The sequence below is a fragment of the Gallus gallus genome, chromosome 2 (assembly GCF_016699485.2).
Source record: "Gallus gallus isolate bGalGal1 chromosome 2, bGalGal1.mat.broiler.GRCg7b, whole genome shotgun sequence".
In the NCBI taxonomy this organism is placed as follows: domain Eukaryota; kingdom Metazoa; phylum Chordata; class Aves; order Galliformes; family Phasianidae; genus Gallus; species Gallus gallus.
The window spans coordinates 93,402,112-93,429,603 of NC_052533.1; the positions used below are offsets into that span (position 1 = coordinate 93,402,112).

A 27,492-nucleotide genomic window follows, 5' to 3' on the forward strand; every position below is an offset into this window, starting at 1 on the left:
AGATTACTGGGCAGCACAGACCAGCTGATAAGCTGTTAGCATGGCTGGATTCATATAGACAATATCAATCACATAACAGCCATGACCCAAGGCTGAGCAGAAAAGGGAACATAAACAATCCCTGTCTAGACAGGCTTTGATTAATACACATCAAAAGACGGCTTGTACTTGGAAAAGGACCCATATTTCAAGTATGCTTCTTTAGATACTAAATATCAGTTGTCTTCAATCTAAACATAATGAGAGACATTATTGTAAGTAATTGTCAAGTTCAAAAATCTGTCATCTTCAGAAAAAAGAACAGAAATGGGGAAAAAGAGCAAATTGATAGTAAAGGGTGAACTTCATCTATTTTTTGTCATGCCAACAGGTACTTGATGGTCCAAAGCACATAAAGCACAGAAGGGATTTACACAGTAACTTTAGGACTAGCATGAGAATTCCTGATCACCTCTCAGATTATGACATTTTATAAATCTTCCATTATCTGAAAAGCACTGGGTTCGTCTGTAAATCATTGATAAAGAGGTTTCTTACTAATCAGAGATAAAGCCTTAACTATTCCCTTATGTGATATAAAGAACTCCTGAATAGAGTTGCTGAAACAGAGGAAAGCTTTGCTTGACAAAAGACACAGAATGATAATATAGTTCCTAACACTGATGAAAACTGTGTGAAAAATGTGTTCTTCAGAAGTTAATTTTTATGTGTTCTGTGAATAAGTAATTGACCATGATCCAGGATTTATTTTGTTGTTGTGCTGCTCCCGGTGTACAGCTGATTACTCTGTGACCTTGGACAATTCATACTTAGTTGAATCTGGCCTTAATTTTTCTGCACCTCATTTTTCTTATTAGTATAATTATGATAATAATACCTGTCCCTGGAGATCATAGGGTGTCTTCATCAGCTGTTATTGTGGCTAATAATAATAGTATCTCTATAGGCTACATTAGTTTATTTTACAATAAACAGTTTTCTGAGAATAACAGATAAGAGATTAATAATAAATTGAGCCCACTGGAGAACTGTCCTGAGAATTGCTTTTCTAGTAATACTTAGGTCAACACAACCTGCTCCTCTGTTGAGTTTAATGATGTAAACTTATCAGCACAGTTATACAAGCAAGCTGTATAAAATGTGCACAGGGTTGAAGAAAACTTCCCTTCCATGCTAAATGTTTTTCCATGTTTATTAAGGGGAGGGTTGGAAATAGCCACAAAGGGTTCAGTCAAGCATGCAACAACTATCATATAATTACAGCATCATTTCTAATTTATCATTCACATCACCCATGGCTATTAGCAAATAAGACTGCTAATCTAATCATCTATTTTGTTCATGGAAAGTTCTCTGGCTTTTCACTTTCTTGCACTTCCTAGAAACAAATACGAATTTCAATTAGACAGTGTCAACTATTTTGACAGTTATGTTAACATGCAGTATTTAGCAAGATATAAGCTCATCCAAACTTCAAATATGCTTATGCCACCAACATTCAAACTCACTTATATTAAAATGTAACTTTGCCCCACTGCATTTAAACAAACTATGCAGACTCTAGTTACTTAAATAAAAATGTTTAGAATACAGCAGATTTGCATTCAAACACACAAGCAAGGCACTCAGAACAGAGAAAAACAGTGTTCAAGGATTCATGCATGCAGGTTTAGAACAGATTCACAGGATGGAATAGGGAATCAGCAGATTCATCAGTAGGGAATAGAAATTCTATTGCCCCAGTTATGCAAAACTTTTATTACAAATAGGTTTTGGTTCAGCTCCTGCATTGTATCAAGAAGAAGGCAGATTTCAATCAGAGTCCTAGGTAGCACAGTAAGACAGAAAGCCAGATGAGTACTATAGCATTGTATAAAAGCTTTCAAAAATTTTTAAGAATGAGAATAATTTCTAGGTTAGAATATATATCCAAGTGAGGCATCTGGGTTTTAGGCCCTATAACATCTTTTCACATTCAAGCTTATTCAGATCAATAGCTAAGGAGAAGAGTTCAAAATTATGGAAGGCAAAGGAAGGAACTGAATTCATCCCATCATGTTCTGAGTGACTACTGCCACTTAAAAAACGTTTAATACTCCAGTGCAAGCTCTGGTGAATAGCTTTAAAAAGGCAAAACTGCATTAACAGCACCAACCACCAAAACATCTGATACACTCTTACACAAGGACTTGCAAGCTCTGCTCTCACACCTACCCACAGCACTTATCTAAACACTTCACAAACCTTCATGTGGTCTGCACCGTTTGTGATGACAAACAGCTCTATTCTCCCACCTGCTCTGTCACTTTGTACCAGCAGCTCCAACACTTTGTTACCATAGTAAAGACGTTCCCTATCCTCAGGTTTCATTCAAACACGCAGTAAATATTCAACATCAACTACCGCATGCAGCTTTCTCCACCTCATCCTTCACCATACAGGGGATAGCAGTTTCCTGTAGCTGACAGAGGAAGGGCCAAGCAGAGAAGTAAAAGGCATGGACTTGTGTTAAAAAAACACACAGATCTTGGACAGTAGTGGCCATGGAATTTCAACTTCAGCAGCAGGGAGACGTGTTTTCTTCTAAGAACTTAATGGCACCTACTGCATAGTTCTTGAATGTTGCCACAGTATTTGAACGTCTATTATTGGATGTGAATAATAGCCTTAAAAAAATGAAAATGAAATTAATCAACTTTCAAGAATATATTTTCTTCCAAATAAGATTAAAAAAACAACCCAAAAAACAGCTCCAGACTGTGTATTCATAAATCCATACTTTCTTCTGAAGTGGTGAATGCCAGAAATAGACATGCTTCACAGTTCTAGGATTTACTTCATCCATATACACATAGCTTGTGGAAGAGAAGCTGGACACAAGCCAGAAGTGTGCTCTTGCAGCCTGGAAGGCCAACTGTGTTTTGGGCTGCATTAAAAAAGGGGTGGCCAGCAGGGAGAGGGAAGTGACTGTCCCCCTCTACTCAGCTCTTGTGAGGCCCCATCTGGAGTACTGCATCTAGGCCTGGGGCCCCCAGTACAGGAAGGATGTGGAGCTCTTGGAGTTGCCCCAGAGGAGGGCCACTAAGATGATCAGAGGGCTGGAGCACCTCTCCTATGAGGAAAGGTTGAAGGAACTGGGATTGTTTAGCTTGGAGAAGAGAAGGATCTCGGGAGACCTCATTGAGGCCTTCCAGTACTTGAAGGGAGCGTATAAACAGGAGGGGGAACGGCTGTTTATGAGGTTGGATAGTGATAGGACAAAGGGGGAATGGTTTTAAACTGAGACAGGGGAGGTTTAGGTTAGATTTTAGGAGGAGGTTTTTCACACAGAGGGTGGTGACGCACTGGAACAGGTTGCCCAAGGAGGTTGTGGATGCCCCATCCCTGGAGGCATTCAAGGCCAGGCTGGATGTGGCTCTGGGTAGCCTGGTCTGGTGCTTGGTGACCCTGCACATAGCAGGGGTGTTGAAACTAGATGAGCATTGTGGTCCTTTTTGACCCAGGCCATTCTATGATTCTGTGATTCTATGATTCTATGATACTGAGTCTAAAGACTAGCAAGTAGCCTAGCAGAATTCATAAAAAATTCTCACGGAAAAATAAGAGTCAGGAAAAATGTCATGATGTGCTTAGTGAATCAAGAATCTTTTAATCTTTTTTTTTTTTTTTTTTTTTTTAATTATTAGATACTTGTGGGAACAGGTTACAAAACTCAATCCAAAATGTACTCAGATTCTCTATTAAGGTGGGGAAAAAAAGGCAACATTCCTGTTTTTATTGCTATCTTGGCAGTATTTCCTGGTGACCATGGTTTGCCAGTGGATTGACAGGTCCTGCAGTAGAACACTCCCAGTGTTCTATTATTGCTTTCTACTGTAAAGAAGAGCAAGCTTTATTTCCCTAGAAGTCTTTTATGTCAAAAACACTAAATGGTTATTTCAACTTTAACTTGCAACTTTCAAAGACCTCTAGAACCAGTAAACTGAGTTTCATAACATATATGTGAATCAAATAAATAATTCAAAAACTAAAAGCACTCAGATTTTTGTATACTAGTTACAAATTTTCTAAACATTGTACATCGTACAGTAGTTTCATGTTGGAAATACCAATCTGTACTGAGTTAAGTATTAGCACAAGTAAGTGGCCTGAGGCTATACTTAATTTTCCATCAAGTATATGAGTTCATGAATGATTATAACTATTCAGAACCTCAATAGTTGAACTTGTATCTAATTTGGAAACAGAATAAGGCACCCAAAGTAACCAGGGACCTTCTAGTGGTGAACTCTGAATTTTTCTTCTCCATTTTCTCCAGGTACTAACATGACCCAATTGCATTATGCAAAATCATAACATAACATAAAATAATAATAATAATAATAATAATAATAATAATAATAATAATAATAATAAAGCTTTATCAAATTAAGTGAACTACAGTGTTCAAATGGAGCCCATAGGACATAGGGTTTCACTAAGTATTTCATACAGTCATCAGTTCCAAACATCCAACAGTAAGTTCATGAATTTCTAATTCTTCACAATTGAAAAATAATAGGTGATAGCTATGACATGACATAAAGATATACATAACAACCATAAAAAAGTCTTTAAGATACACTGGCAAAAGTAGGATACCTCAAATGTAAACGACCATTTGAAAACAGAAATTTTGCATCTTGATGTAATTGTTGGCAACGTTTGACTCTGTAAAGTTTTGATAAATATCTGCTTAGGTTGCTATCAGCTAAAAATATGTAAAAAATACATAATAAAGAACTGTATACAGAATAAAGCTAAATTAAAAGCTTGCTATGAAAGCAATCACGTTATTTTCTCAAGGTTGTTTTTTTTTTTTCTAATTATCTGACAATTTACCACTGACGTTCTTCATTCTACGTACATTCTCATGAATATTATGTCTGACAACATTGTAATTTATATTTATCTTCAGACCAGTCTTATGAACTCCACCTCATCCTTTCTCTTAGGATCAGAAAGATTAAATAACTTGCAGTCTTATTTCTTAGCAACCTTCTTGTACGATTTCTCTTTAAGTACAGTTATATTGTCTGATATTTGTTTTCACTGCCACATTTGTTATTCCCTTATTAATAACTTTAAAAACATAGAAAATAAGTTCACTGGTACTAGTACTATTTTATTAAAATGACAGAACTCTATCACTATGACTCATTCATTTATATTAAGTTGAATATTAGACACAAGACAAAAATAATGAGAGTGGCAAAGAAATATACAGATGTGTTTTATTAATTTGTTTATCTTCTGGTAAATGTTAAAAGTATCTCTATCCAAAATTACACTTATTTGCAGCTGTGATGTGCAAAGGAAAACAAGCATCACAGAATGTTTTCTATGATTACAAACTATAAAAATTTTAACCATTATCATTTCTTTAAGAATTTATACTTCAATCTTTGATACTTGATTAAAATCAAATCGTCAACATCAACTACAGCATTATCTTGTTTAGAATTTTTTTTTTACTTTTTGTTTTACCTTTTTTTTAAATATTTTTTTTTGAGATTGCACAAAAAGTTTCCTTTGGCAGCCTTGGAAAAATGTAATTTACAAAGTTACAATGAGACAGCTCTAATTCCCAAGCATGCATCTGTCATATGTGTAGTCATAATAAGAGAAATGAATATGAATAATCGACCGTTCTTAACCTTCAATTTTATACACTTAGCAGAAGTGTTTTCAGTGAAGGCTGAGTGTCAGAAGAATAAAGATGTCATTGAGAAGGAAAATCAGGCCTTAAGTTCCTACACTGCCAGCTGTAAGCAAATTGTCATTGTGCTGGAGAGGTTAGATAGACAAGTGATGCTGAGCACAACAGTGTTCATATGTTGGTGAATGAAAGTTATTTTAAAAAGGGATTCCTTGAAAAGACCACTAAAACCAGTATCACTTACTGACTGCAAAAAGGAGGATGCTCAGCATTTACAAAGAGTGAATCATTCATTTGTCTTCTCTCCTTAAAGGCACAACTGAGAAGACCAAATGGCTCAGTGCTGTTTCTGTAAACCAGTTCGGCTCAGTAACTCCAAAGAACCCCCCTGCTTTTAGCTAGATTTATTTTATTGGTCAAATTAGCTATTCAAACTGACTCATTCAGTCAGATGAGCACCTGAGTTAATAGAAGAGAAGTGGAGCTAGCAGCCCAGCCTGGTGACAGGAGAGGAATCTAGATGAAACTGATATGTGCATTTTCTGTGCTCAACATTTAACCGCAACTGGGGTGAGATACCTGGTACTCCTGAGAGTACCTTTTTTTTGAAAAAAATCCAGAACTACAAAACCAAATAGATTTATAAATGGTATATTAAAAAAATGTTTATTAAAAACATGGTGGTAGTGGTGAGACAATAGATATGTGAGGATACAGACTATTCTGAGGACAAAACCAAAGTTGTTGATACTCTAATTTAGACAGTACAACACCACAAAAACTCTTAAGCCAATCAATATTATTTTAAATTGAATTTTATGTTGATAATGTAAACTACTGTTGATAATTGTAACTACCAACACATCTCAGTATCACTCTCTCCTCCCCCCAAAAAACCCCATACAACTTTAAGGCAAAATTATCAGCTGTCTTATATTCATCTATTAAAAAAGGGAAGACTAAAAAAAGATGGAATATACAGATGAAACTTTATCTGAAAATAGTTTCAATTTAAGTATGAACATTGACCCAAATTTGCTACTGCCCAAAACAAAGTGAACATAAACCATTATTGCCATGATGATTTAGCATTTGAAAATCAATCAAGAAGAGTACCTAAGTTACATCCAGGTCACAGACCAGTTGGCCTTGATTTAGCATTTGAGTAAAATACAGTGTCTTTTGATTACAATAAATCCAATAGTCAACTAGAAAACATGACTATGCCAGTGACAACTGCTCTCATGTTTCAGGTCCTTCTTCCAGTGTTGTAATTTGAAAAGGACATGAATAGAAGAGAAAAATATGCATATGAACAACTACTTAAACTGTTTCTTTTTCATGTGTATGTTTTACATCTTTTTTTCTTCAATCAGTTCTGTTGATACATTTTGTTTATCCATTTTGTGAACTAACCATGACTACAGATTTCATCCCTGTTCTGGTAAAGAAAGCACTTTGATTTCCTTTATTAACTGCATTCACTCTTTATAATACTGGATTATAACATACTACAATTTTTTTAAAAAATAAATGAGTATGAGACTTTAGAATATTAGTTACTTGAAATGTTTTAAGATTTAGGACAGAACACATAGACATTCAAGAATACTTTCTAATATATAACTTCTAAATACTGGAAGGAAGAAGCAAAGATGGAACTGCTGCTATTTTTCCTTTTTCTGATTTGTATAATAATTGATATATCATTAAGTTACCCTTATTTTTTAAAGTTTCTTTCATAGTTTCTTTCATTTTCATATTTGCCGAATTTTTTTTTTTAAAAAGCAAAGATATAATTCTATAATATTATACAAGAGCTGTTCATAACTGAAACAGTCAAGAAAAAGTAAAACAGAACAATAAAAAAACCCACCCGATAGTATGGAGCTATAAAGACAATGGATCAAAGATCAAGATTGAGAAGGACCCAGAGATCCCTGACTAAAAAATATACTCTTGCTTGTGCTTAGATTACTGATGTTAAGGGAAACAAATATTTATATGACATAAGGTGAAAATGGTATTTATACTTGATAAAAGGAAAATAACATATAGTGAATCTATTTAATACCTTCAGATTTTGTTTCAAATATGAATAGAACTCAAATACTGCAGGTAACACAGAAAACCTGTTGAAGATTCAGTACTCCATGAGACAGGAGCAACAGAGCTTCCAAAAACAAAACAACCTTACTTTACTAGCTGATATATAAAAATCAACAGATTTTTGAGCTATCTTTTTGTACAGCCTACAGCTTCTACACAGCCTACAGCAGGCCACAAAGCTCTATCAATCTCCCTATGCAGATCACAGTGAAGATTCATCAAGAACGAAGTATATTACATGCTGCGTGGATGATGGTGAGTCACTTCTATCTCTCAGTCTGTTCTCAGATTTTGATATTCTGTACCATATGGCCACAATCTTCATAAATGAGGCTTCAGAGAAGTCATCTGATGGCAGAATGGAAACAGCCTTGCTAAGCAGCAGAGATGTTAATCAATAGGTAGAAGATCTGAAAGTGGTGATTCCATGGAAAGAAAATCCCATATAATCCTGTATTCAGGTCTAAGCACTTATTAGGGCAGCAGGAAAATAAGCAGATATATTTATAATGCTGCTTTTTCCTGGTTTTGGACTATTAACCAATCACTTTGTGCCCAGCAGAATGCAGTTTCAGTCAGTTTTCCCAGCATTTCTAGTATTTCAGACACTTCCATTTACTGTGCCATCTACCCTGGGCTGAGCTTTCAGTAACTGTTCATGTTTCCCTAATGTTATATCTTGATTCTGAATTCTCCTCTTTCTATTTTCTTTTTGTCCAAAATTTGTGTATCTCGAGTTTTCTTCACGCGGTCCTAGATTGTCCAGTTTTAATGAAAAAATCATCCATCTTTTTTCAAAAAACACAGAAAAAAAGCTCTTTTTATAGCTTTTTATCTTACTTAAAAACATGCAGAGTCTGAGGGAAGCATTCTACATAGCAAATTTTGTTGTAGAAACACAAGTTTTTTTCAAGTTTGTTGTACTGTAAATAAAGAAAGATAGACTGCTCTGGGGAGTAATCAGGACTGGGAGTTAGACTCTGGAATCTTGAATGGCCCTTTGCTGTTCAAACATACATGGACACATACATGGTGGGCAAGGGAATGAAGGAAGAGAGAGTCAGTGGAAAGGGAATGATTATCCACACATCTCTTTCTAGGAGCAAAGATATGTGGAGAATTGTGGTCATCTCAGTGGAAAGGTAAAAAATATCCCTGCCCTTGGCAGAAAGGTTGGATGTAGATGATCTTTAAGGTCTTTTCTAACTCAAACAATCGTATCATTCTATGAAAAGAATGCAGGCAAGGCTCGCTGGACTCCCCATATGTTTCCTCTTTCGTTGATATAAAGGTAGCTTCAAACCACAGTTCAAATTTAGCTTTCCAGAATGATCACTGAAAATCATCTTTACTTTTTTCTATTTGTATTAAAAATCTCCAAACTTTTCAGAAAGTACTCTGAGTACATAAAGATAACCCTTAAAAGCTACAAATTCTGACTGTAAAATAAAAAAATAGCTTTTTACGACCACACTTGCATTGGTACTTACTACACTGTAAGGGTATCTAACGTCTTCCCTGGATGAAGAAAAAGACTGTGCCTGCTATCATCTAGGTGTGTTTACAATGGACCTTTTTTCAGCAAAAGGTCTGAACTCTGAGTAACAGAACCACAATTTTCAAGAAGGTATTCATGGACCTAGCATTTAGTGGTCTCCGCTCTTCCAAAGAGACACCAGCAAAAGATCATTACATTGAATATGCTGAAAATCCATGCCCATAAAAATACATGAAGATTGTTTTCTCTTACCCATGCAGTTTTTTATTATCTTTTCATTATTATTAAATTATTATGGCTGAATACATGGACTGCCATTACTAAAGACTTCTTTTGTTCGTTACCAGTTTTATAAGTTTAAATATTATGGTGAAAGGATCTCACCCGTGCCTTCTGCTCCATCTCCATCATTAATCTTTCATGCTGTTCTGCTATTGCCAGCGTTGCAGAATGGACTTTCTGATATATCATTTCTCCTTCTCGTGTCTGAAAGGTGAACAGCCCTTCTCCTGTGTCACACATCCTGCAATAAGAACAGAAGGAAAAAAATGAGTACTGTGTAATTTTTATCTAACAATTATAAAAAGTGCACATCTTGCGATAGAAAATGCCAATTTTTATAGTTAATCTCTGGGATTCTGAATATCTGCAGTTATTTTTACCTCTGAAGAGATACATATTCCAAGAGACATATGCAGAACACTATGAACATAACCTTTAAATTCAGTTTTAATCACTCTCTGAACAGTAAAAAAGAAGTTTTATCACAGAATAAAATTTGAGGTAATGCAGTCAGATGTATATGGCATTGTTTCAAATGTCTGCAGGGTAAGCAGGACCTGAATTTTATTCTTTTAACCGATTTATGAAAGAAGCACAAAGCATATCATGACATTGAAAAGATGACTTTGACTTTTTAACATAACACTGTTCTTTCTGTTGATCTCTACAAAGAAGCCGTGTGGAAAACCAGCATTACAAGGGTTAAAATACAGCTGCCTCAGTATGTCTGTGTGAGGCAGCATTTATAGCTATCTTGATAATAACAAGAGACATTCGGTCCATCTGACAATAGGAACAGTAATTCTGTTGCATAAGAAGATTAAATAACAACAACAACAACAAAAGGAAAATCAACTGTCTTCTTTTGAGAGAGCAACTGCTGTTATCCTTATCTGTGATATCCTCGTGGCATTGTAGAGAGGAACAGAAGTGTTATATATAGTAAATGCAGTAACAGGGGTCTGGGAAACAGAAAAAGTGAGTAGACATCAATGATTATTGAGTTACTTTGCAGACCTATACCATGTTAAACAGTGGTGTAATCTGACATACTTATATTAGCAGTTCCATTACATTATCTGTGGCTGATTTTTGCCTTTTTTTAAATCAAATTCTTCTTGAAATTTTAGAAATGGAACAAAATAAAACTCTTCCTGTAACGATTTCAGAATAACCTCTGACAGAAAACTATTTATTTGAGTCACCAAGGCATAGCATCCTTCAACAGCAGAAATATTTCCATTTGGCCTAAAACACCTGTTTTTTTTTAATTTCTTTTTGTTTACTTAATTATTTTTCATGATACCTAATCTTTCTAATATCCTGGAACCTTCAAAAAGTCCCCAGAAAGCCCAGGGCATAGAGAATTAGCAAGCAATTTACAAAAATGTGTACTGATAAGCTGAATATTAAAACATTGCACATATCAATATCTTTAAGGTTTGCACCCCAGATTCTAGATCTTTATTCAGAGATTAGATTTTCAAAATATTGACCAATCAAACTAGCATATAGAACTATATTATTTGAATCAAATACTCATTAAATAATTCTACTGCTATTTTACATGTACAAACACAGTTACAAAACAGCTTTTTGAAAACAGAATCATTTTTGTCAGTTCTCTTATTTGATAAGATTAGAACAAAGCTTTCTATCTAATTTTATTTTAAAATACATATCTTTAATTTTGATTTCAGAACTGACCAGCGAAAACAAAACCCTGTTAACATCTACAAGATCTTTGCTTGTACGCTGAAGGGGGCATGCTTTTGTGACTCCGTTATGTGTGGTTGTGAGTGAGAGTGCTGGGCATAACCAAAAGTATTGGAGGCAGAAACAGATAAAACAGAAGTGTTTCTGGAAAATACCTGGTGAACATACTTAATAACAATCAGTTGAGATGCTAAAAAGAAAGCCATAGCCTTAGGAATAGGTGATTCATGATATGACAAACATCCATAGCTTTGAATTAGAAACAGTCTCCTCCCATCCAGAAATGTAAGGAAAATACAACTCAGTTTGCAGAGAGGAATTATTTGATCAGCACTGCTGTGATAGGCTAATTAATAGACAAAAGGAAAACAAAACAAATTTAATCCAGTGTAGATTGGGATTCCTGCTCAAACAGTTAAAGTACTTTGTATCTGTAGACACAATTCTCTAAAATGCTTATAGTAGAAATAAAATGTCTCCAGAGTTTTGAGACTTTATGGCAACAGTCTTTTAGATCCCTCGGGGCATCATATAGCTAGTACTCTGCTTTTGTGTAAAGAGATCTTAATAAAATTCAAACAGCATGAAATGGAAAGTCTGGAAAAAAATGACAGGGTTTCAGAAACTAAAGCAGTATATGGTCTCTTTGTTCGTTTGAGGATGAAAAATCCTACAGGGATAAAAACAAGGAAGCAAGGCAATGGAGTGTGATTAAGATTCAGGGGTTAAGCTGTTTGTTTTGACCAAGCAAAACATAATCATTCCCAGTGTTGATTTGACAACAACCTGTATGGCCAGCGTGCTGCTGAGGCAGAGGCAGCCGCCCAGGCCTGCACCATGGGGCCAGACTTTCCAGCAGGAGAAGGTTACCTCAGTAGATGTGTCATGTCAGTGGCAGAAAACTCCTGACAGCAGCCTCCCAGCATCTGGATTTTGGGTTTTTCTGCTAACAGCATACAGCATATACACAGAGGCTCCAGACTGGAGGTGGAGGAAACTATGCTAAAATACTGATAAGGCCTAACTTGCTTTTACATTTAACACAACTGAAAGGCACCAGAAGTGAAGCACCATCGGTAGCTGGCAAGCTTGAGATCTATATAAAGAAAAACAGAATAAAACTCCATATTTTTCTATCTGAACTTGATATTTGCAATCAGCTGCCCAAAGAGATGAATCCTTATGCTATAGTGAAGTTTTCCCTTTCTGCTCCTCAGTTATTTATTGTGATTAGACCTTAGTTTGGACATCAGGAAAGGTGTGTTTCAGGTTTTGTTTCAGTCCTTTGAGGAATGTTTGAAACACATGAAAACACAAACTGATTTAGAAGAACTTCTGAAATTAGAAGAATGATGAAGATGAGAACAGGAAAAGGGTATCATGATGAAAAGACAGGGCAGCTTCATTTTTATGGTCAAGCAGAAAAGAGGAAAGCAGATGAGCTGAAATATACTTCTGTATTTGTTCTATTTACAGTCAAAACATAATCAGTAGAGCAAAAACATTATTTTCTCTACAGACTCTTCTAGATGCCTGTTTCACATGACAGTTGCAGGTTTTACCTTGCTAATGCGTTGAAGTGAACCTGAACAAACTGTGGGTAAATTAATTTATATTTGTTCAAACTACACATGGTTATTCTTGACCCCATCCTTTTTGGTTAATGAGAATAATATTTTAAATTCGATCAAATTTTTGTTGCTTGCAAACTGTCCTCAAAAACTTCAAAAATCTCTGTTTTCTACAATTCTTTTGAAATGAAAAATGACTCTTCCTGAAACAGAGACTAAAACTTGTCACAATTACTTCTTTTTGCTTTTCTGCAAAAATGTTTTCTTCATATTTTTTAGTCCCTAAAAAATGAAAACCTGGTAATCATTTTATTTCAATTCAGTAACATATTTATAACTTTGATATTTTCCAAGATAACTTATAAGAAATAACAAAATGAAGGTGTGGGCCTCTTATTTTTCTGCTACTGCCATAGGCTTTCCCTGCAGTCATACCAACATTGTATGACCTCCACTGTAAAAAAAAATCACCAATTTTGTATACCTTAAATTTTTATGAAGCTTATCAGCCTGTAGATGCTTGAAAAATGCTGATGTTAGCTTCTCTATTTCTGTGTATCCATCTTAAAAACAGGGATATCATTAACCTATGCTTTAGGATATTTAAGGATTCAACAAACTAAAGTGTATGAAGTGCTTGGAACGAAAAAGAAAAAACATACTTTTTCCCGTATTATTACAGAATGATATAAACGGATAGATAATGAAACAAGCAGGTAAACAATGCCTGAAGATTAGCATAACATTTTTAGTTCTTAAAATACTGCTTCAGCTTTTCACAGCTATCATTGTTAGCAGATCTGGCTCAAGATGCAGGAATAGGAATAAAGGAACTACTAAGTTTGGGGCTTTGGACAAACTGGATTCAGAGATCCACAATGAAAGTTCTTGTTTTTACTCAGAGAAAAGACTTTCATTCAAGAAAAAAAAAATCCCACTATTTTTGCCAGATTTTCTTAATATTTCTCAAATCCACACAATGGTTTCCCACTGCTTCAACTCACTACAGTAGTTCTGTCTTTTAGAACAAAATTAATGTAGTAAAATCAACATAGTAAACCCAAAGAATGCTATCAAAAAGGGAAAATTTCTTGAATGGACCACCATTTACATATATTTGGTACTTTTTCCCAAACAGAGGTTCATCCTCTTTTGTTATGGTTGAAATATTTAAGTTTAATAAACAATATGATATTTAGCAAGCACATGTACATTTGTATGAGACAACAGTCTGACAGCTTTGTTTCACTATTTCAGTGAAGAGTAGAATATATTTTCACAATAAAGAAGGCCTCTGAGATGCTCAGAAACAAAGTTTTCTGGTTTTCTTCCTTAAAACAGAGAATAAATGACCGTAACTCTAAAGGTTTTAGTTCTAATATATCTAAATCTATTTTCTAATGGTTTAAAGTGATTTATTTTTATCCTCAAATAGTATAAAAGAAATAGCATTAAAGAAATAATGGCAGATGTGTAAATTCATTACTCAGCAGTATGTAAAACTACAGAAAAATAACTTTAAAAAAAGGTAAATATCCTCAAATAGATATTGTAGAAATGTAATAAATTATTTTTATTATTATTAACTAATTACTTTGATAATTATAGCTCTTAATAGCTATAATATAATAAATAAGTAAATAATTATAATAATAATTATATTATATAATAATAAATAATAATAATAATAATAAATAAATAAATAAATAAATAAATAATATAATAAATAAGTAGGACCCTTGTTTGGCATGTATATTTTTCAATGTAAAAGTACTTTAATTTTTGAATGAGAATAGATTGATTAGGTACTGCTCAGGAATCAGAGAAGTAAAAGCCAGCAATATCAAATGGGATGTAATTCCTGTTGTATAGCCTATACCCAGTGTGTGAAAAATGATTTCCTTTAAAGAGCAAAGCTGTTCACTCAGACTCTTCAAGGTGCAGATAAGAAGTTAGCTGGTGCTTACTTCCTGTATGCAAAGAATGTGTCAGTTGCCAAGCATGGAACCAGGCCTGCTATTGTCAAAGGAATAGAAATAAATTAAGAACAGGCTTCTCTTAAAGCCTTGAAGCTATGGATACTGTTATGGAAATAGCCAAACAGGATGCAGTATTTAACTCTGAACTGATGCACTCATTTCTTATGTTGCTACAGCTTTGATTTTTTAAAGAGTGGTAGAAACTAGCAATTTTGCCTTCAATTTAACTAGATTATCAGAGAAGATACACAAACATTGTCTCCCCTGTGGGTATCTCACTTTTATTCTTCCCTTGTTTTTTGTTATCTCAACTTGCACTAAGCCATTTTGACAGAAATTCTGTTTATTCTTTGTATACAAGGACATTACACACAGCACACACCAAACACAGACTGCTAACCAGTAGGGCTCAGGGGAAATGAATACAAAGCTTCCTCAAGGTTCTAAAAGCTTTGCTAATTCCAGCTTTCAACACATGCTAGCTTACTTTCTCCCAAAGTTGATCCTTCTTGGGAAAATAATAATTAAAACAAAACAAAACAAAACAAACAACAACAACAACAAAAACAACAAAGAAAGTAAATAAGCTCTTTCTGATGTGGGCACATTTAGACAAAAAGCTTTTACTACCTAGAAATAGTTATCACAACAGTGGTAAAATAAATTATGTAGATTTTTATAAAACTGTGATGTGAACTTCTATGCTGAAAGAATAGAAAACCAGAGGAAGAAGCAAGAAAATCTTGCTAAGAATTCAACTTACAATAATGCAGGAAAAAAGTGACACATTTGGTGAGTACATCAGTAAGAAAAATGATAACTACATAAATAGAATATGTGTGGGATCCAGGAAAGGTCTATAAGTGAAGCAGAGAGAAGGCAATTAATAGGAAATATACAGGAAGTGTAATTTATTCAGAGACAGACATGGTTAGAAAGCCCTAAAGGTGGGATAAGGTCAGTGAAAGTAGGGAAACATCCTGTGAAATATCTGCGAAAGGCAAATGAAGACCACCAACACTAAGCACAGCAGTGATAAAAAGGCAAAAAACAGAACAAGCAGACACAGAATCTCAAGATCAGTCTGTTGTTCACATCCTATGTGAATAATGAGTTAGACTGCCTTGCATTGCCGTCAGCATTTCAGAGTTACATCAGAGTGTCAAACAGGGATATCCAGGCAATTTTATGATCTGAGAAGCAAATAATGAAAATTATTTGATAAATGAGGGCATCTGCCTCACATATCTAGGCATCTTTTGAGATGATAGTTATTTACTGGAAAGAATATGAAACAAGAAAAAAGTAATTATGCATGATTTCTAGTAATTCCTGGCTACAGACATTTGTTCCTCTGTAGCATTTATTGTCATGTTGTTGCACTTCAGCCAAGACGGGTAACTTTCCACTGTTCCTGCACATGCTTATGAGGTAGGGCAATTAAAAAACTTAAACTAGTGTTCTTTCACGTGGAATCTCCTTGAATTTGGCATTAGTTAATACAGAGAATGTGGAATATTACCACACCATGTATTTCAGTAACTTGATCACGCAGCTTAGCTTTGAAGATTTGTTCAAGGTCAGATCTTGTATTTCTTGAGTTATCCTCAGCAATTTCAACTAAAAGAACTAAAAGCACCTGAACAGCTTTCCTAATAAGTCCTTTTATGGAAACATTTTGCAATTCTGAGAAGATGGAATGAAAGGGAGTGATGATTTTCTCCCAGACAGCTGGCATTCCATCACTCAGAGGAATCCAGCAGTTCTCTAATATTTCCTACAGGACTATGATACTTTCCAAGTGATAGCTTTTAAAGAGATTACCTGCAGTCAAGGTAACAAAAAATGTACATGCTAAAATATTTTCTTCCCTAAACGGAATGATCACGTAAGGGTCATAATACAATACAGACTTTTTTTTTTTTTTCCTCATGAAAACATATTTTTATTTGTTTTGTCAGATGGGAGAGATTTCAGTACAGTACTAGAGGTAATTATGCCTCTAGGGATATTTTTTCTTCTCATTGCCTGGTCTATCTCTACAATTGGTGTCTCCGTGCTGCGCTTCAAGATAGCACATTTAGACTAGTGGGGCATATATCACATTGTTAAAGCTTCAGGGAAACTATCCCAATCCTCCATGTCAGACCCTGTCCACTTATTGCTTAATGAAGGTACAAATAGCAGGTTGTGTTTTAATCTGGACTATACACACAATTGTCCACTAGCACTGTAATTCCCTAACTCATTTCCATCAAGTTATTCCTATCCATAATAAGACACAATGGCAACAATATGCATTTTCTTTCCAAGGTTTGGTTTTGATAAAAAGCAGGATTCTGTTTTGGACTTGTTTCAGACCATCTTTATTTGGGTAGCTACAAAACTTACTCATCTATTCTCATTAAAATGTTTTCACATATTTTAATTACCTTGGTATATCAGAATAAATGCGAACCAATGCTGAAGAGTTAAAAATAGCAACTCATTTCCAATGCTAGTTACAGTATAAAAAGCAGAAAAGCAGACTTTTTATTGAAGTCATGCAAGAGAGGCAGCACGTGGAGACTGACACAAAATTATGAAATATATCCATACATAATGATAGACATAACATGCAGAAGCTCTATTTCCTCAACCATAGAAATTGAACTTTAGCCAGTAGGAGATATTCTGGAGCCCAATATGCTGAATCCCAAATATGAACTTTAATGTAACAATAATTTTTTTTCCTTTCTGCTTCTAGGCTTCTTTCATAAAACATGTTGTACACAACTTGAAGTGAAAGATGGAACTGAGTTGTTTATGCTTTATCACCTGCAACCTTGTGTCAGTGTTTGATACTCTTTGCACTATTTAATAAATCACTGTAGGTAATTAATAAATATAGAATCATAGAATCACCAAGGTTGGAAAAGACCCCCAGAATCACCCAGTCCAACCATTCACCCACCACCAATAGTTCTCACTAAACCATGTCCCTCAAAACAACTTCCAAACGTTCCTTGAACACCTCCAGGGTTGGTGACTCCACCACCTTCCTGGGCAGCTCATTCCAGTGCCTGACTGCTCTTTCAGAGAAGTAGTATTTCCTAACATCCAGCCTGAACGCTGGCGCAGCTTGAAGTCATTCTCTCTAGTCCTATCACTAGTTACATGAGAGAAGAGGCCGACCCCCAGCTCACTACAACCTCCCTTCAGGCAGTTATAGAGAGCAATAAGGTCTCCCCTGAGCCTCCTCTTCTCCAGACTGAACAATCCCAGCTCCTTCAGCCGCTCCTTGTAAGGCCTGTGCTCCAGACCCCTCACCAGCTTTGTTGCCCTTCTCTGAACACGTTCCAGGGCCTCACTCTCTTTCTTACAGTGAGGGGCCCAAAATTGGACACAGTACTCATGCTGCGGCCCCACCAGTGTTGAGTACAGGGGGACAATTACTTCCCTGTTCCTACTGGCAACACTGTTTCTGATGCAAGCCAGGATGCCAAAATTTTTATTTTGAAGTAGTATGTATAACTGAAAAGGAAAGGGAGGATAACAAAACCAAATGTTGACATGTTCTTAAATACACAAGGCATTTGCATTTTTGACCATTTAAGTAAGAAAACAAACATGAAAATGTTGTTAGATAATTAGTTTTGTTTGTTTGCAAAGCTCAGGTCTTGTTGATAATCATGACACATAATATAACAGTGTCTTGGAAGAGTATCTTTCCTTAGCTGCTCCAAGGGAAACAAACTAAGAACTCATATATTATTATTACCATTTTAGCACAGAACCAGCAATTACATTTGGCTGTACAGTGAACAGACCAATGAAAACACTGGTCTGAAAAATATAAGGAGATTACGAGGACTACAAACTGCTAAATGTTTTAGATCAAATCATCTCACTCAGCATGGTTCAGCTATTATTTTTCCCGTCACTTATGAATGAAAGGGACATACTTCCCAAGTCCTGGAACCTGGGATCATATTCTAATATAGTTATTTGTTACAGGATATCTGCCATCCTATTATTCCCCAGTGACGACAAGCTGGCCTTGTAACAGTATTACTCAGTTCTCCTCACTGCCTTAAGCAGCACAACACAGGTGAAACAGCATTAATCTACAGTAATAACATTGATTTTGCCACACACAAAAATGGTAGAGAGAAAACCCAAATAAAGTCATTACTGTTTAAAACAAATAAGAGCATAATAGCACTAGAGCCCTGTGGCAGTGCATCACTACTTGCTACAATCGAGGCAATAAAACTTAGTGGCCCAGGATCTTTATTTTCTTATTTTTTTCCTTTTAAAGCCCTAAAGCCAAATCTTTATGTTTGGGACTGTTTCCAGCCAGAGTCTTGCTGATGGAAACTTTTTTAGGTGAGACTTGCTAATGTCCAAAGTGTTTCTGTGGCACAGAATGTGCCAATTTGGTACAACTCCAAACTCATTCAACTCTCTCTCAGGAGTTTTGTAAGATGGATGCATCTACCAATTTACAGATGTTTGCAAAGTAACAGCTAAGGAACTAATTCTAATAGGTACAATAGTTTATTTTATTTTTGAGGAACTAGGGGAGCTATGATATTGAACACTCTTGTTCATGTTTCAAAAATATTTGGAATAACTGATTATGCTCAATCTAAAAGTTCAGCCGAAAAGAATCAATAAAATATCACTTTGCATCTGCACATACCAATAAATATGACGTTAAATATTAAACATGAGATCATGTACAAAAAGGTCTACAGAAGAGTTTGTCCTGTAATACCTCTAAATATTACATGCTATTGGAAACACTTTGTACTTACTATGATGCAGACATATCCTGTATTTGTGCCCTTACTTGGCTCTTTATATTGACAGAAAGGATAGGACACAGGCATTTCCCATACTTTGATAAAAGTACAAGAATATATCCACTTAAGAAGAGTAAGAAAAATTTCTGGAAGGTTGAACAGTAACAAATTAATAAGATTTTTGATGGTTGAATAATATTAAGACAATAAAGGTAAAAAATATTAATGAACTAATATAGAGCTATGTTTAGAAACACGGAACCTGAACAAAAGCAGGGAAGAAAGCAAATTAGTTATAGTTAATGTAGTTAGCTACATTAACTACTCAAAACGCAAGCTATTTAATTTGTAGAAAATTAATGCTGCATTCTCCCATTTCAAAAGTGAGGCATACAAACTGCAACAAGAACAAGGTGGGGGTTGGCCACTTCTTCGAGGTAACTAGTGATAGGAAAAGAGGTAATGGCTTTAAGTTTCACCAGAGGAGTCTCAGGCTAGAAAAAAATGTAATGAGGAAAAATTTCTTCTCAGAACAAGTGGTTATGCTTTAGAACAGGCTGCCCAGGGAGATGGTGTAGTCTATTCCTGCAGGTCTTCAAACAAAGAGTAGATATGGCACTGAGGGACATTGTTTAGTGGGCGTGGTAGGGATGGGTCAACTAGATTATCTTAGTATTTTCCAATCTTAATGATTCTATGATCCTGTGATAGACGGAACACACTGAGCACTCTATGCTGTTTGTTCTTTAAGAAAAAACACTGCAGAACATTTCAAGTGGGTGCCCCCCTGTTCCTTTATAACACACTATGCTTAATGGATTTGGCCACTTAAAACATTGATGATCAGTGCCGAAACTTTCAATATACTAGGATTTTACTGTGATGGAGACTTAAGCACTGTTGTTTTCTTTCAGTGTCACTCTGTTTGCAAGGCATGAGAGCTATGGCTTTGACCACTTTGGTCACAGAGAAATTTTCAGAAAATCATATGCAAATATTATGGGCATGCAGAGTTGTCTAGAGACACTCACCATGTTATGTACATCCACTAATGAGTATTTAACATATGCTAATGATATCCAAGGACTCATCAACATTAATCACAAAACTGGCAGGTTGTCTTGTCCACTTTGGGAACAGCCCGCCACAGCAACAATCCCCGGGACAGACTGAAGCACCAGGGATGAGACATGAGACAGGGATTTGCTAAAAAAAAATAGTACAGCCAGAAATACTAGCTAAGATCACATTCCTGGTCTGAACTTTAGCTAGACATGCATGCAGAAACAATTAGTGAAATAAGTTCATTATGGTAAACTGTATATGAAGTAGTAACATCAAAAAATAATTGCGTGAAAAATATGGCCCCCACTACAAGTATAAAAACATTCACTGAACTGCCACCAATCTCCTACATGTGGTATTCCCTCTCACTTTCTTTAACTTTCCTTCATATACATAAGCCAGGAGAAAGTGAAGTAGGCAGCTTTTACCTCTTCTCTCAATTGCAAACAGCAGCAATTCTGTTTTGGATCAAACCCTCCATTTGCCTGGTTCCTCTGAGACCAACCTTGACTGTGCATATGATGATATCCTTCTGACGGTGCTTCCAGCAGTGGGAAAACACCCTGCTAGGATCTGTCTTTAGCCTGCTTGTTAAAACCAATTGCAGTGAGTCTTCAGGTAAGTAGCAGCTTGATAAGGACTTGAGAATCCTCAAAACATTTTTGTAGAATTTTCTTACATTAAAGAAGAAACTCCTTTCAATTACTCAAGTAAATGGGTAGGAAAAAGTACTAGTGAACAAAAGAAGTACAAAAAACAAAAAACAACAACAAACAAACAAACAAAAACAAAACAAAGCAAAAAAGAGTGGCCTGCTAAATGAAATCATTGCAGGGAAACACAAAGGTCAAATGATGCAGAAAAAAGGAGAGGAACTCAAACAAAAGGATGAAAAAGAACCATAAAGGAGGAGTTATAGTTTGTAATTAGATACTTAGAGAGACTGCACACATATTTTCCAAGAATTATCTTATTTCCAAAACTCTGTTGGGTGGAATGGCTATCCATTTTTTGATGTTTTGTTAAATGAAAATTTCTACCTCTGATTAATAGCAAACAGTTTCATTAAGTTCTCTTAGCTGAATATATATACTATGGGTCCTATGTGAAACTACTGCTACTGTACTAGATAGTATGTTTTGTGCTAGTTTTAGTTATGATTTTGCTTAAAATAAAATGGTGTAATGTTGTACAAGTATATAAATGACAAGAATTGGCCATTTTGAGCATGTGTCATCTTCTATTCTTTGCAAATATTTCTTCAAATTGGCTTTCTGCATAGCATGAGATGCTACTAATTGACAAGAGATGCTCTTTGACAAGTCTACCAGCAGAAGGAAAACACAAAGAATTCAAAACAAATTTGGAGCAATAATTTCTAAAAGCATGAAATCCATCTTCTCTAATGCATAAGCTTTTTAAGTTCAGTGTACTTGCTGTCTTCCCAGAAAACTTGGGGCATTGTTAGAAAGCAACTAAAAAAAGCAATCTGCTTCTGCTGTGAAGAACAATCAAACAAACAAAACAAAACAAACAAACAAACAAAAAAACACCAAAAAACCACTAACAAGATACTTTTACACTTGAGCTTACTTGTCTATGTCCAATATTTCATTATTTAGGCTCCCACTGTTTTACACAGCTTTAGCAATATTTTTATAAGGAATTTATAACATCCATGGAACTGCTTTGTATGCTGTACTGCATCAATTCCTTCTGTTCATGATTCTATATGTCAGGTTTAAAAAAAAATCCATGAACAATAGACTCAAGGCCTACTGCCTTCATTAAACATTTATATATATAGCTATCCAAAAAGGTAACACCATAGGTGGCAGAATAAAAGGGTACAAGACCCTTATGTGAAAAGTCAAGTATAACGGGTACTCCTGGTTATGTGACCAGTCCTTCCTTAGACATTTATGCATAACACACTGAGTGAGTTTGGGGTTATGTCAAGTATGCCATAAAAGCCATTTTGAGTATCCCAGTCAACATCCAAGTTTTTTGAAATATTTCCCTATTTTCTCACTCTGGAACATTCATATTATAGACATCCTTTATATCACAGAGCATTATTCTCAAGACAAATGCTGATACACATTTCTATTTCTGTGTATTACTATTTCTGCTCTAATTTCTCTGATGGCCCTTTTTACCAGCTATTTGACACTACTTTCACATGTACTGAACACTTTTTTTCTTGGCTGCCCTCCATTTCATCTGTACTTCTAAGGCTGAGAGCTAATCATGCTCATTTTTCGTTTTCTTTTTTTCTCTTGGAGGGAGAAATCAGTGCAACATGGCTTAAGCAAGCCTAATATAAAAGACAAACTACCTGTGAAATAAAGAATTTGAGATGGTCAGCATCTGCCAATGACAAACACTTGTCCCAGCCAAACTCTTTTTGCTACTTTTTGCTCAGATCTTTCACAGTTTTTGAATATATGTTATTCCTAAAATTCTAAACATATTCCAAAAGTTGTTATAGTGTTTCATAAAATAAATAAATAAATAAATAATCTACCCTTACTCAAAAAATCCCTCCCTGTTTCTGTCTTACCAGCTCAAGTGTGTCATGAGCACATTCTCATCCTCTCATTCCATACACTTAGCTCATTCTGTTCTCCCACACAAAATCTTCCTTCTGACTTTCATCAATCTCTTGAATTTCTACTTGTCTTAGCAGGCTGGTCCACTTGCTGTCCAATGTGTGTGCAAAACAGCTTTGGCACACTCATGCCATGGTTCACTACAGAGCATTGCTGGTTTGGATCACTGCTCTCACCCTTTATTCCCTGGCTTTTTATTCTCTGGTGGCAGTGTCAGTTCTCTGAGATAAGTAAGTCACCAGAAAGATAGATCATCTGACTTGGTTTCATTAAATAAAGGTTAGGCACTCTCAATCATCATCTGAAAGAACATCAGGGCTTTCTACTGAATCATCATCTAAACTGCCCTTCAGTTCTTTCTCTGACAGTAAATGATAGTTAAGGTCAAAGGATTTCAGTTTTGTTTGTTTGTTTGTTTGTTTTTGAGTTTTTAAATGCAGCATATTAAAAAATGTGGTTTTATTTACTTCATAAGTCAACTTCCATGACTTTTCAGGTATAATAGCACACAATTAAGGAAATAAAGGTCTCTTTTGCTATTCCCAAGACATTGTTGTTTTCAAAAGTGCATCATTTAAAATATTTTGAAGGAGGAATATTTTCTAAGTTGGACAGAGAATTAATATATATATAAGCATATATCTATCTTTAAAATGTGATAATATGCATTGTTGCACTGATTCAAGCAAGCCATTCGAGAGCAATGCTATATTTGACTTTTCAGCCAGTGACGGGGTAATCAACTAGATGAAGCAGCTCGGTGAGTTATAGCACTGCACTGAATTTTCTTCCAAAAAGTCAGAAAGATCAAATGATGTCTGTAACTGCTGAAATTGAGGGATTCCATTAGATTCTGCCTTTCCTTCCCCTCTCTCTAATAAGACGGAAGCTTTTTAGAGAATGTGTGACAAGTGACTACTCAAGGTGGAAATAAATCACGCACCATCACGCTATTACTCAGAGCACAGAATTATTTATAGTGCAATAATAGCAATAACTTACAGTGATAGTGAAGAAGTAATATTAGGAGGGACACAGTAGCTAATAGCATTTCCACTAACAGGGGCTAAGGGACAAACTTTCCTTTGGTACCTTATTTATAAGAGGAAGATTAAAAGAGCCCTTGGGACCAGTCAAACCCACCTCAAGAATAGCCTTGCTTTTCTAGAATGCTACTGAGCAGAGACTGTGTGTAAAGTGCTCTCCATCTCCCTTACGTGACAGTATTTTGAGTGTTCTTTAGTTAATTTAAATTAGAACGAGAGTACACTTAGCTGCAGTGAAAGACTTGAGGGGGGCAGAATGCATGATAATTCTGAGAGCTGTGACATGGTTTTCAATTATCAGCTTCTTTTTCTCCTTAGCATAATGCTTTGTGAAAACATTAACTGAATTTAGAACATGCACTTGTACTCCACCAGAGCATACCAGCACTATCTAAAAAATAAAAGAAATTACCCACAAACATTCAATTTGATCATTCATCCAGGCCTTCCTATTTACGTATATACAGCCATTTGCCTGAGTACTTACAGTGGGGAAGAATGCATATATTATATTACTTTATAAGTAGCGTATGTCTCTAAAAATATTTTTTCTACTATTTGAATTTGTCTTGGTAGCAAATGCATGCAAAATGTAACTTGGATTTCATTAAGAGTTCAGCTGTTGAGAAGCGATGAAAGACCTGTATCAGCTTTTGAGCATATTTTGAAGGCTTTAACCAATCCTATGTGTTCTCTGCTTTGTATGAATATATAATTTAAAAAATTCTGCACAAAAAAAAAAAAAAGCAAATGAAAGCTAATTCCCCATCACTTTACTTTTAATATTACCATCTTAATTTTTTTTTACTTATAGCCTCTTACAGTGGAGAAGACTTTGTGACTTTGTTTTTCTAATTGATGACAGTGGAATTAAAATCATTAATTAATGAAATTAATGGAAATGCAGAAACAATAACTTAATGAAACTGATCATTACTTTAATGATTGTTGATTGATTTTTTAAATGAGACTTGAAATAAATAGAGCAGTAGAAAATAACTAGTCAGTAACCTCCACAAATACATATTACAAGACAGTTCTTAGTGCAGAGATTACTCACACGTGTGCAAATGTACATATGCAGTATGAATGCATATAAAGCTCTGTTGATAACAGCATTCAACTTAGTGAAAAACCAGAGTTCAAAGACTGATGAGATGAACAAACATGGAAATTTCTGATATCACAGGCTTTCTGCATCCAGAACAAAGAGGTACTTCTGGAACTGCTGCACTTCTGTGAATGACAGTAAGAGCCAAAGCCACTCCAATAACCTCTTTTCGAAGCAAAGAAGCCAGTGGGCACCCTGCAGAAACTCTACAACCTAGTAAAGGTAAACAGTAAGACGCCAATACATATTTTATCAGTTAACATATTATTTTTGAGAACAATGAATGAACGCCATCAGAAAGAACAGGGGGAACCAGGCAGACATTAGCAAACCCTCCAAGACCACCTTCTAAAACAGATTTCTCAGCTCCTGAGTAATCCTGCTAAACAAATCTTGATTCTAGCATCATCAAATCCCAAGACTGAGGATAAAATAAAAAATTCCAGTGCAGTTTTTCAAGTGACACACAAAAGACAATTGTTCTGAAGCCTAGGAACCACAGTTCCTGACAACAGATGAAGCCCACAACTGTTTAAAAACACACCCCTCTATGCTTTTGCAGTGCTCTGTGTGTGCAAGTGCAAGCAAGCAGGCTCCTACACATTCATGAAAAGGCTCTTTTGCTGTGCAAATCTCACTCTTTGTACATTAATTACTTCCTTCTATGTTTGTACAGTGCACAGCAGAGAGGACATTTTAAATCTCCTCAGTCATGGTTCTACATTCACAGTCTTCGGAGAAAAGGATTTACTTGTGCTTAGTATTTGTGCTAGCTAGATAGTCTCTGTTCAAAGTGTAGCATTCTGAGTTTCCCTGTGTTAAGTACTGAACACTCTCCTGCTGTCCCTATAGATAATCAGGTGCCTAGTTTTAGCATTTTTAATCAGCTCATGCAAATTGGATGGGTTTGGAAGAGAGACGCAACACTGTTTAAGAGCTAAAATAGAAATTCTGATTCTTACTGTAAATGGTATCTATATGTTAATAAAGACTGTTAAGAAATGTGTTAGCATTTTGCACAGATGTGTGCTTGAGTTTTGCTGTTTTTTTTTAAACTGGTGACACTTTTAAAAAAATTGTTTTGAATTTGTGATGTATCCTGTATTTTGAGGTAGAAGGTTGAAGGTTGTTAGAATTTCTTCAGAGAAAAAGACATGGTGCTGGAGCATCTATAGTTGTTCAGAACTGCCATATGAGATTAATTTTAGCCCACTGTGGAATTCAAAGGTTAAAATGTGGAGCAGAAATAATAATTGAGCCCTAATATTATTAAGAATGTATGAATTATTGTGTCTGTTTCTTTCTGCTCATACACTGCACAGCAATAACCTCATTAGTCATATTCAACATCAGGAATATTAATACAAAAATACATGCCTGCAGCCAAGCAATATATTTGAAAAAGTGACAAATGGAAAATGGTAAATACATAGGTTGCTTAAAAAGTAATGCTTCCTATCTATTTCCATGGAAACTACAACAGATACAAAGAGCACAAAAACATTATTTGATAGAGCAAATTCTCAGCTATGAAACACTGTTTTTCAACACAGTAAACACCATTAGCCATGAACAAGAGCCTGCATGCTGTACTTGTAGAAATCTGCTCCAGAGGAAGTGACCCCCTGCCATTGTCACCACTGCTGAAATACACGACCCATCACCTCACTGTGCTCACATCCACTGGTTGATCTTCATAAATGTTCATCAACTGTCAATGGACATTAATGGGTGCCATTTTTTATCACATGGAGGAATTCAATGACATGCCTTTGGTTCACGAGAACAAAATTTAGTGGTTTATTGGTGGGAAGATTCAACCTCTAATGCCTAACTACCAAGATCCATCACTGATGTGGCTTAATATAATAAAATAGGAAGCATTACTCTCAGAGCAGTCCTAATATCAAATTCTCTGGGCTCAAGTATGGATGTAAAGTCAATAGAAAGCAAAATGAGGCATACTCTCAAAATGTTTTAAAACAAGACCCACTTTGATTTTGCCACACATACATGTT

At 35.4% G+C, this 27,492-nt stretch overlaps 1 protein-coding gene across 1 annotated transcript in view; it reads right to left on the minus strand.

Moving 5' to 3' along the window:
* DOK6 (docking protein 6) overlaps nt 1-27,492 on the minus strand; it is a 256,449-nt gene that overhangs the window by 65,499 nt on the left and 163,458 nt on the right. The window contains exon 6 of the mRNA XM_419111.7: nt 9,690-9,828. Within this exon, the coding sequence (XP_419111.3) occupies nt 9,690-9,828 (139 nt within the window). The remainder of the gene's footprint in view (nt 1-9,689; nt 9,829-27,492) is intronic.